Below are 12,356 nucleotides of genomic sequence, written 5' to 3' on the forward strand. Positions count from 1 at the left end.
GTTCTTGTACTTCTCTCTGGTTCTTGTTCTGATTCAAGGAAGAAACAGCAGTTGTTATTTTGTTATCCTATTCCCCTGTCTCCATATGGGAAGACTGCCTTCCCAGTCTCTGGCTCAGCTCTCTGAGTCTCTTTCAGACCACTACTCCCCAGAGAACTTCCATTTTCGCAACCCAATTAGCATCACCTACGTAGGTGAATCAAACTTTCTCTCTCAAATCGTCATCTTCCTACCTGAGTAGAGGACTGCATCTTAAACTCCCCAGACATATTTCTGTGTAGAATTCTTCCTGTACCTTCAAATTGGCCACCCTAGCTAAAAATGAATTATTACACTTTCCAAATAATTTGTGATGTCACGTTACTTCCACCTACAATCGTTAAGTGATTGCCCTAGGCAGGCAGGATGTTATGAATCTGAGTACAAAGAAGAAAGAGAAAAGGTCTCTGCTCTTTGAGGAACTGGTCATTGGAACAAGAGACAAACGATGTGCACAAATGTGCTTAGTCATTTCAGTAGTGTCTGACTCTTTGTGACCCCATGGAGTGTAGCTGCCTCCCCCCCTCCCTAGGCTCCTCTGTCCATGGGGTTTCTCCAGGTAAGAATACAGGAGTGGGTTGACATGCCCTCCTCCAGGGGATCTTCCCAACCCAGGGACTGAACCCAGGTCTCCCACATTGCAGGCAGCTTCTTTACCACCTGAGCCCCCAGGGAAGCCCATGTGCACAAATACTATGATCTGAACCACCCAAAGTGAATTGGAGACCTAAGTTAACCTCAAGTAATTTTAACTAAGAAAACGGGAAGACCTGTGTGGGAACTGGGCTTTAAAGGATGACTCCAGGCAGTAGGCAGCAAGAGAGACAGACAGGGGGTGCTAGTGGTAAAGAACCCACCTGCCAATTCAGGAGATGCAAGAGACGTGGGTTTGATCCCTGATGGGGGAAGATCACCTGGAGAAGGGCATGGCAACCCACTCCAGTATTCTTGCTTGGAGAATCCCATAGACAGAGGAGCCTGGCGGGCTATAGTCTGTGGGGTCGCAAAGAGTCAGACCCAACAGAGGCACCTTAACCTTACGTTGAAGGAAAAGGAAACCGTGTGAGGGGAGATGGAAGCGAGCAAGTCCTCGGTGTGATCGGAGAACACACGCTGTTTGGTGGCTCTGGAGCCAGCAGCAAATGGCAGCAATTGTATAGAACAAGGGGATTGCTGTCAGGTCAGGGGGTGCCTGGAGGTATTTGCTAAGTTTGGGTGTTATTCAATAGAAAAAAGAGCTTTTTTCATTTCCGGCCACGATTCTGTCCAGCTACCCATCGTTGGTGTTCGAACATTTGGAATTGTATTTGCTCTATATTTCTCTTCCCAATGTTCAATTAATCTCCAAACCCTGTCGATTTGCCCTTCATAATACCTTTTCCATCTGTCCCTTCTGTTCTTGTCATTCTGCCACTTGGAGGTTGTTGAATTCAGTTTAACAATTGGCTGTTTCTAAAACAGCCTCTTGATTCCTGACTGACAGCATGTACCAATTATTTTGTCCTGAAATTTAAGCGTCTCGAGAATTTCCAACATGTCATGGCAAAAATTTAAGAACGTGTCAATTTTAATTTACTGTTTTCAGAAGAAAAGTATCTCTTATAGTGTACTTTCGGAAGTGGCAGGGATGGGATGGGGCGGAGCTGTGTTGTCACAGAATCAAACGGAGCTTGCATCTTGCACCTTCCAAATGACCGGGATTGCTCAGGTGGACACTCAAAATCAATCCACTGTAGAAGCAGAAGAGCAAGCACCGGGCCAGAAAGCAGAAGACAAGGACTGTGTTTGCACTTCACCAAATGGATCACTAGTCAAAAATCCCACTTGAAGGAAAAAAGTGTTTTTCTGGAAAATATAATTAACACTATTTAATTCATGAAGGTGTTTCGAGTTTAGTTCCCAAGAAATCTCTATTTCAAAGTACCCCAGAGGAGTCAATACTTAAGGCTGACTGCAAATAAGACCCTAAAAAAAGCATTTAGCAACTGAATTTCAAGCAAAATCTTATTCATTTTCAGAAGCACAGAGTCAAATTACAGTGATATTCTATAGGGCCAAAGTGTGTGTGTGTGTGTGTGTGTGTGTGTGTGTGTGTATGTGTGTGTGTGTGTGTGAAAGAGAGAGAGAGAGAGAGGGAAAGAGAGAAAGACTCAGGAGTGTATTCATTTGTAAATTTAGTGACTAATGCAACTCTCTGGCTCAAACATGCTTTCCTTAAATATCTATAGTAACTGTCACAGAAGTGCTGATTAGGACATAAACGTCATAACCTAGTAATCAATTCATCACTTCATTGGTAGCTTCCACATTAGAGAAGTTTCAGTTTTAATAGTATTGAATGATAACTGCTACATTTTAAATGTTTTCTAACTTCCCTCATAGCTTGTTCCGTAAAGAAATCTGTCTGCAATGCAGGAGACCTGAGTTCGATTCCTGGGTTGGGAAGATCCTCTGGAGAAGGAAATGGCAACCCACTCCAGTATTCTCGCCTGGAGAATCCCATGGACAGAGGAGCCTGGCAGGCTACAGTCCATGGGATCGCAAGCGACTCAGCGACTAAACCACCACCACAGTAATCACTTCATCACTTCATTGTTAGCTTCCACATTAGAGAAGCTTCTCTTCCACATTAGAGAAGTTAGAAAACATTTAAAATGTAGCAGTTATCATTCAATACTATTAGCATTGAAACACTACCATACTGCAATATTTTGATATATAATACATCATTTTTGGTAAACCTAACTTTAATATGGCATTAATACACATTAATGGACAAGGCAGAGCACCTGTTCTAACAGAAGATCATTTTGATCTTAGGTGTATAAACATACATGCAAGCAATTTCTAAGAATGCCTTAAGAAAAATAAATCTCTAGATAAATCATATATTCATATTTGTTTTCTATAGGAACAATTATTTTTTGTAGGAACTCACATGTTTTACAACACAAAATGCTGAATGTCAACATCTGTGATTTTTTTCTGTTTGAACAGCTCAAAGCATAGCATTAGAACCAATTGAGGGCTCAGGACAATAGAGCAAATCCATAATGTCTGCTTGATAATACTGAATTTCAAAGGCAATTTCCAATGATGTAATTTTTCTTGAGTTTCCAAACTTGGAATCTTCTCACCTTGATCAAGTTCTTTTCCAATCTCCTTTTCTATTCCTTTTATTGCTATAATGTGAATAGCTCTACGCTGGCTTTATTTTATTCTCTTTTCTTTTAAAGAATATAAAAACAATATTTTCAGGCTACCTGATAATCATAGAGCTTACTATTGAAATTACTCCTCTTTTCTCTATCATAACACAAATTAGATGATATTGCTTATTTTGAATCTTATCAATACCTGGTTTTCATCCCAGCCAGTAAGGAATATATGATAACTCAGAAAGTGAGCTTTCCCTTGCTCACTCATCTTTGTTTCCAGTGAGAGTAAGAGATCAGCAAACCATTCAAAGGCTCCTGGATCTCTGCAAATCCAGTAGAAATATACCTGTCAAGAGAGAGGGCAAGAAAGCAGATTGGTCCATCTTTTCATGATATGCCAATAATCGCAGACTACTTAACTTCCATTAAATTATTTGAGCCCACATGGGCACTTCTGCAAAATAACATGCTTCTCTCTGCCAGTGAGCAGTCACACCGTGATTTCTTTAGAGAACACTCACCTTGCGTTTGAAAAGGCCCAGAATGAATTCAGAGTCAGGAGCCTATAGGTTGTTGCCAGTTTCTCTGGATAAGGATCAATTTACCCCATTCCTGGATGTGCTGTGTCTGAATGAGGTAATAATCATAACTAGCTGTGCCTTTCACTGTTTCCCAAAGGGGGATAAACCAATCCTTTTCATCTTTACTTATGGTCTAAGCTCTGGATTTGGACCTTCTTCTCCAGAGACCCAAAGACTTGTTCACTAATTGACCTCACCAGTCATGACCTCTAGAGTGTAGAGATTGTGGTAACCGCAGAATCAACCTTGTAGACCAGAAGTTTGCCCTCAACCAGACATATTAGTGTCCAAGGAGGCTGGTGAGTGGCGGTGGTGGTCTTGTGTCAACTGCTATAATGAAATGATGTCGAAGATCATTTCTTCTTTCTTTAATTCTCTGTGTTTAGCAAAGGGCATGCGACAAGTAGCAGTTTGGGCTTGCTAAAATCAAGGCTCAGCTTTGTACTTTGGGTTTCCGATAATTATATCTCGAAGAAACCATAGGAGATAGGTCTATTAATTCTCCTATTTTTCTCACACTCCTACCCACTACTGCCTACTGCTCTTTCCTGCACCCCCTCTCCAAAGAGATACTGCTTAACAAGATAGAGGAGAGGGCTAGCCTGATCTCCACCAGGAAATATCGCCTCCAATAGCCAGTGTTCTTGCCCGCCCCTCCCCCGCCAGCCTGCATCTCACCATCATCACAAAATGAAGCTTCCAGACAGAGATTTAATTAGCAGATCATATTCAGGAGGAAAAAAAAAATCACAGAATGTGTTTCAAGGCTAAGCATCTTGCCTATTCTCTCCAGGTTTGTGCAGGAATCTATTAAATTAACAGTCAAGAAGAACAAAAGCTTAGAGCCTACCTATTTGTTGGACAGTTGCTGCGTGGAAGGGCACTTGGAATCTTACCCTCGGGACAAACAATAGCTCCTAGGTGTGTTACCCACTCCCAGCCCAAAATGAGCTTCTTTTCAGTTTTGTCTCAGTCCACGGTCCCCTCTGGTGATCGTGTTCATCTACCAATGCCTACTCTATGTCAAGAGCGTTCTTGGCTCCGGAACTAGATGAGCAGACAAAAGAGCCAATAATTCCCTATCCTCATGGAGTCTGCATTTTAGAGGGAGAAAAAAAGATAGCGATTAATAAGTGAGATATAGGCTACATCAGAGGGTGATCGGTCCTATGGAGAAACAAAGACAGGCTGGAAAGTCCTGCAGTATTAAGTCAAGGAAAGGGGACATTTGAGCCCGGCCACGGAGAAAGTTGAAGGGTTGGGAGAGGAACAGAGTAGAGAGGTCCAGGGCAGGAGCTCTCAGGGGAGGGAGCAGAGTGAGGCCGCTGGAGGCAGCAAGAGGTGAGGTCTGAGGGAAAGGGAGGCGATGCAGACGCCATCTTGACTTTTACTCTGAGTGACAGGGGAAGACACTGCAGGCTGCTCGGCGGGGGGAATGACGTCATCTGGGGGAGGACCACTCCGGCAGCATCTTGAGGACGGACTGGAGGGTATCTGGGGGAGGGGAAGGGGAAGGGAGAAAGAATGGAGGCCGGGAAGCTGAGTTTATATCCTATGAGGGTGATATTGCTATCCTCTTTCCACTTTGTGAGGAGCCTCATTTAAATTATTATTTCAAAACCTCAACCCCCAAACTGACTCACTGTGCTCTCCGTGGAAATGAAAACCCTGACTGAATTTAATGCCACTCTCATCTATGAACCTTCTCCTTCCTGCCGCCGGTAGGTTGTTTTATCTGAGAACATTAATGGTGGCATTTGATATAAAACAAACGTCATTGACTTACTTTCTACGATTTTCACTCTTTAAGAAACATGCTAAAAATATACTCATCTAGGAAATAAGCAAAAGTATCATTAAAAAAAAAAAAAGAACTTGTCATTTCAAAGCCAGTTCCAATCACCCTTACTTGAAAAACAGTCACATCTCAGCTGCCTCCGCTTACTGACCCTTATTCTTTCAAACAGAAACCATTCCCGTCCTTGCTTTCTTGTGGCTTAGCTGTGTGTCAGTGTTCTGAGGGCTTGCCAAGCCTTTTATACTTTTTTGCTTCCTTGTAATGGCTTTGTGTGTTTTTCCCTCTGTAATTGACTCATAGGTGACACTGGGCTGCTTTGGTGCAGGAGGCAATGGAAGGGCACTGAATGGGCCCAGGAGAAGTGCTTTAGGCACAAAAAAGAAGAAAACGGACTTTGAATGGAGGCAAAGCGTATTTACTTTGCTTCCGTTTCATCTTTCTAATGTTGAGGGACACTCACTGTGAAGGGACAAACGGTCCCACCTCTGCATTTCCTCCGGTAGGAAGGGTCTGGTCAAGGCTAGAACAAATGTCCCAAACAATAGGCTGCATGTCTTGTGATCTGTGCTTCCCAACCCTTACCCCGCCCCAGTCTCCAAAAATAAAACCACCCTAAAATCGGTTACCTGAATAAAGCATGGCTCTCAGGATTCTATAGTGAATAACAGAGGCCTAAAATACCTCAGGTAACTTTAAAAGGTTTTGTTACACAGAAAGTCATCCTCAGTAAAATGATGAAAGTTCTGAACTTTTGTAGTAATGAAGTTCTTTCTTTTCCAGGACTCAGTCCACACATTTCTGTAGACCTAACGGGTCCCCAGATGTGATGTGGGACGGCTCCAGGATGGTGTCATGGAGCTAGGGGACTCTGTGTGCATGTGGCCTGTCACAGGCCTTTGCTTTCACTTTGTTCCTGGCATGAGCCACCAGACAAACTCTGTTGCAACCAATCTTGGGGTGCCTGGGTCCCAGCTCCAGCCCACCCCCAGCTTCCCTGCAGCCTGGGCTTCTCTTTAAGAGTGTTTAAACCAGGTCATCTGGACCCAGTGGGAAATGGCCCTGTATTATTTTTGGATACACAATTCCAGAAAATGTAATAAGGAAAGCTACTTATCTATTTTACTACCAGAGTTCCAGACTCTTCCATCAGAGGTTCTCGTGCCACGGCCTGGTTAGTTACTCACAAACACAGAACATGGCTGAGGACACACCCTCAAATACAACCTTCAGACCCAAACTGATTTCCTGAGGGTGGAATGGGGCTAAAAATTATCTATCTATCTATGGCCCAGGGTCCCTCCAAGGGGCTTTTTCCTTTCCAAGAAAGGAAATCGCACATGAGGGTGCAGGTTGAAGATGTAGTACAACATTGTAACTAAACATTGTGAACCCAGGAGTCCTGCAACCTGTCCTAGTTTCCTGACTTCACTACCTTCAAGCTGTGTAACTGGGAGCAGATTATGTAATTAGAGCCTGGATGATCGCATACTAAAATGGCAAAACAAAAAAAAACAAACAAAAACCCAAACAAAAACACTGAACAATAACTCACAAGATTATTTTGAAGATGAAAGGGTAGGTTTCACCAAAGCATTTAGCTCTAAGTCTAATGGATACACTAAGTGCTCTGCCATGTGAGATGTGAGCTGAGATACTGCTGCCACCTCATTGGCATCTGGCAAAGCTTACAGAATGAATACCACATGATGATATTAGAGAGCAAAGGGATCATCTGCCTTACTTAGGGGTCTGTGTCCCCACCGTCATTCCTGAATTATAAAGATGGTGGTCATACACAGGGGGTGAAACCAAATTTTATCTCCAGCACCAGTCTCAAAACTTCAGCAGTGCTCATAAATATGCAGTTCTGAAAGAGGAACCCATTCACCAGTGAAAGGTACCCCAGGCTCCATGTGCTCAACACACAGTAAGGTGCTTTACAGGGTGCTGGTTTGACCTCCTCTCCCAGGAGGCCAGTGGAATTGCACTGTGACCTTGCCTCCTCCTGGGCAGCACCCTACGTTCCCCGCTGTTGTGGACTGAATGTCTCTCTCCCAAATTCATGTGTTGAAAGCTTAACACCCAATGTATTAATTTGGAGATGGAGCCTTTAAGAGGTGGTTAGATTTAGATGAGGTCAGGAGGGTGGGCCCCCATGATGGGATTAGTGCCCTTATAGAAGGAGGAAGAGACCTGAGCTCCCTCTCTCTGTCACGTGAGGACACAGTAAGAGGGTGGTCATCTGCAAGCCAGGAAGAGTCCCTCCAGAACCCCATCATCCTGGACTCTGATTTCAGACTTCCAGCAAAATCCAGATCATCCTGGACTTTGATTTCAGGCTCCCAGCCTCCAGACCTATGAGAAATGTTTGTTGTTTTAAGCCACTTAGCCTTGGTATTTCGTTACAGTAAGCTGAGCTAACATTCCACACTTCACAAAATGTTAGCAGAACTGGCAGAAGCTCCAGCTGAGGAGGGTGATGGAGACTTTCCATGAAGGGAATCATGACTGTTTTCCAAAAAGAGAACTATTCTCTCTGAAAAGATAAAGACTGAGACTGATATTTAGAAAACATAATACCTCCTCAATAAATGGTAACTATGGTTTCTGTTGCCAAGGTCATCCTGGATGAAGACAATAGCAAACAGATTTTGAAGCAACTAGTTCTATTGAGAAGCTCCCCTAACGTGGCTTTCACATCAAGTTTTAAAGAAATAAAATTATAAGATTGTTTTTCCCATTATCCATTGTAAGACTAAGACCAGCCTTTGTCAGTCATGCTAGCCCTTGAAAGTGAAAGTGTTTGTTGCCCAGTTGTGTCTGACTCTGTGACCTCATGTACTGTAGCCCACTAGGCTCCTCTGTCTATGGGATTTTCCAGGCAAGAATACTGGAGTGGGTAATCATTCCCTTCTCCAGGGGCTCTTCCTGACCCAGAGATCAAACCCAGGTCTCTTGCACTGCAGGCAGATTCTTTATCATCAGAGCCAACAGAGAAGCCCATAAGAGTTTTTCTGAAAGCCATTACTGTTATTGTTAACTGTTTCATGGCTATGCTACTGCTTTGCCTGGTGAATGGGGACTGAACTTTATTGTGCCTCAGTTTGTTCTAATTATAGGTAATAATACTTGTTAGACAACCAGAATGTTCATTAATACAAGAATGATTAAATCAATTGTGAGATAGTCATACTACAGAATTCACTGAAGGCGCTAAATAAAATAAAATCAACAAATAGGCATTGACACTTGAAGGAGCTTCAGGCCATGTTAGAATGAACAACAAAAACATAAATTGTGCATCTTTCTCTCTCTCCCTCCTTCCCCACCCCCACATCCCTATTGTAATACTATAAAAAATAAACATAAAATAACATATGTGTGTAGGTGTGTATGTGTACACAAATGTGCAGGAAAGGAATGAAATAAAAGGTGCTCCACTGTTTCAGGTGAGAACCCTGGAGAGTCAAGTGGTGGTAGTGGTTAGTTTGGGAAGGAAGGTGAATAAAGGGAGATTTTTGGTTTTTCCAAATTGCTAAACCAATTTATTTTTAAGCAGAAATGAGTTTTTAAAGAACCAGCTAAATGAAGACGATGTGTTTCACCTCAGGGGTTCCCAGAACAGTGTACTTTCCTCTCTTTAAAGCCATACTTATATTTGTTTTTTAAAAATTGAAGTGTAATTGATATACAATGTTGTGTTAATTTCTGCTGTATAGTGCAAAGTGATTCAGATATACATATATATATATGTATATATATACCCCTGGAGAAGGAAACAGCAACCCACTCCAGTATTCCAGTATTCTTGCCTGGAGAATCTCATGGACAGAGGAGCCTAACAGGTTACAGTTCATGGGGTCACAAAGAGTTGGACATGACTGAGTAACTAACACACACACACACACGCACACATACACACACATATATATATTCTTTTTTGGATTCTTTTCCATTATGGTTTACCTAAGGATATTGATTGAATATAGTTCTCTATGCTATACAGTAGGACCTTGTTTTTTTTTTATCCATTTTATATGTAATAGTTTACATCTGGTAACCTCTCAAATCCCAGTCTAGTCCAGCTCTCCCCCAACTCCCTTGGCAACCACTGATCTGTTTTGAAGGGGGAAGTTTGTTTTTTTGAAGAGAGATTTTTGAGTATTTTATTTGAATCTTTTACAGAAACCCTGTAGTCATGTATAGCTTGTATGGTTAATAAACCAAGATATTAAAAATATTAATACTGGTCACTTCTCCACAGGGCATTGGGGAGGCCTTACGGGGAACTGGACTCTTTTGAAGCTGCCTAGTGAAAGATGAGAAGCACGTGTGTCTCCTGGAGATGCAAGCTGGCTTCGTGCTCCCTGGTTCAATTTATCAGAACACTCTCAGCGGTTCTCAGAGATAATCAATTCCAGGAGTAGCCAGAGCACCAGGGTGAGGGAAAGTGAAAGTAAATAATTTCTCAAGCTAAACAGATTAAATTAAATGCATTTTTCATTCATTAGAAAAGGGAGCAAGCCCTCCTTTGTTTTATTAATATATTTAAGGAGAGTATGGATTTTTGCCTTTCTTGGCCTCTTTGCCTTGTTCCCACTGGCCCATGCTGTCTTTTTATTTGAATTATCTGTTTATTATATTAGGTTAAGAACCCAAAGGCCATTTTGCATGGGACACACTATAAATACCCATTATCACAGTTATGTATTATTGAGCTGATGAAGGAAGACAATTTATGAAGAGATTAGATTATCTCAGTTTTTGTAGAATCTATTTTATTATCATCTGAAGATTACATATGCACTTAAGAAAATGAACCACATCCTTCCGTTGGCCATCCTCTCCGTTCTGACTGCACGGATGTGATACCAGGAGAACCAAATGTAGAGGCCAATGCATTTATGTCAGCGCTTGCCCCCTCCCTCCCTGTTTGTACTCCATTCATCATTTTGACAGTTTGTACAAGCAAACTGTCCTATTTTTTTTTTCAAGAGCTCTTTTCACAAATTGAGTGTGATGTAGAATTAATCATCCCAGTTGGGCAGGAGCTGGGGGACGTCTACTGCCAAGGGGCATTTTTACCCTCAGCTTCCTCCATATTGTATCGCAGAGACTTCCTAGCCGCTTACACCCCCTTCTCTCATTCCCTCATCCTAAAGGGGCACTGCGTTCTCATCTGCCTCCAACTAAGTGAAGTTTGCTCTTACTGTTGGGTTGAAAATATTCCTTTAATATATTACAACTTTTTTCCATTTTCTTCACAGCAGAGCATCATTATATTTATTGCTATTTTGCTTCCTTGGGAAGACTCCTCCTAACCACTTCTCTCTCTTCCTCTGCCTGTTCTCCCCACTATTTTTAATAAAAAACATAGCTCGAAAGAAATTTGAAAAATGCCAGCTTCAAACAGAAAGTGCTACCTATGACCAAAGAAGAGGCAGGAGTTCTATTGGCTAGTCTCTCACATTTTTCTTAGAAATGTTCTAGAATAGTGCATCAGGAGAAGGATAAAGAGATGTAGCTTGCAATGGTCACAACTAAAATAGCGTTGGTGCAAATTTTTGACTATAGACTTGCAACATAAGGCTTGTATGTAAAAAAAAGTCAGCTTTTATGCCAATTGATGTTTTACACAAGAAAGAAGAAAATCCCCACCAATCACATTTAACTATTTAAGCTTAAAATTTCAGCTTTACATCACTATGCTGTTTTTCCCCCTTTCCTTGTTGCAGAACAGAACGCTGAAAACTGTAGCCCAGATCTGTAATTGTGAAGACGTAGTTAGATAAGAATGCACTGCTTTGCTCTGCTGCACTCAAAAAATTATAGAGATGATGACAGTTTAGTGGAAGGAGTAGTATTTATATCTCAAAGTCATGTGGGTGGCCTTTTGAATATTAGTTACATAAGCTTAATGATAGCTGTATTCAAACAAACATAGAATTGCTTTAAAACAGAGAAATTTCCTAAACTTTTCTCAAGCATGCAGATTTTGAGGAAGTAGATCTCAAGTGTTATGTTCAGTTTAAACTTTCAATAGCATGAAACCTCACTTCTTTCCTAAAAGAGCTTTGAAATCAGAAGCACAATCTCTTATCCTGGCCCAGTGGCTAGCCAAGTGGGGACTTTGGACCAGTCACTTGCCACTCTAAGTATTGTCAAATGCAAAACTGAGAGGTTGAGCCTCACAGTTGCGTTTAGCTGCTTTTCTCCCATGTACTACAACCTCTACGCTGATTTTCAGCTGAGAGTTGTCTCAATATTACCCTCAACTTTTATAAGTCATGAAACAATTGTGTTTTATTTCCAATTCCATGGTTTCTATTTTTTGGAGTAGAGATCAAAGTCCCTGTTTTATGGTTGCCTTCCCAATGAAACAGCCTTAAGAAAATCTGTAAACAAAACCCATAAACAGAGCCCATGAATAATAATGGAATGGTGAGAGAGGAGACAGTATTAAGATTTTGTGGGATCCTACAAGGACTTTAAAATTCTGCGGATTCTTAGAAGAACTTTTTCTATTTGTGATAAAATAATCGGAATGCATTATTTTAATTATAAAGTTACTGAACATTTTGTTTAAACAAAAAAAATTATTCTCAGTAACCTAGAATTTTATAGAAAATTGTGAAGAAGCCATTTTTTAATTTTTGGGGGCATGTAGACACTTATTTACTCATTGGTTTATTCAAACTTTATAGTGTGTGTGCAGGTATAAATATATATATATATATATGTGTGTGTGTATATATCTGTATCTATATCTTTCTATATATC

At 41.3% G+C, this 12,356-nt stretch overlaps 1 protein-coding gene across 1 annotated transcript in view; it reads right to left on the reverse strand.

The window, feature by feature from the left end:
- The window catches only part of NOX3 (NADPH oxidase 3), a 69,615-nt gene that overhangs the window by 18,140 nt on the left and 39,119 nt on the right, over window positions 1-12,356 (reverse strand). Inside the window, exon 11 of the mRNA XM_081529237.1 lies at window positions 3,397-3,543. Coding sequence (XP_081385363.1) covers window positions 3,397-3,543 — 147 coding nt within the window. The remainder of the gene's footprint in view (window positions 1-3,396; window positions 3,544-12,356) is intronic.

The sequence above is a fragment of the Giraffa tippelskirchi genome, chromosome 9, assembly GCF_054371585.1.
Source record: "Giraffa tippelskirchi isolate mGirTip1 chromosome 9, T2T-mGirTip1v1.2.pri, whole genome shotgun sequence".
Lineage (NCBI taxonomy): Eukaryota > Metazoa > Chordata > Mammalia > Artiodactyla > Giraffidae > Giraffa > Giraffa tippelskirchi.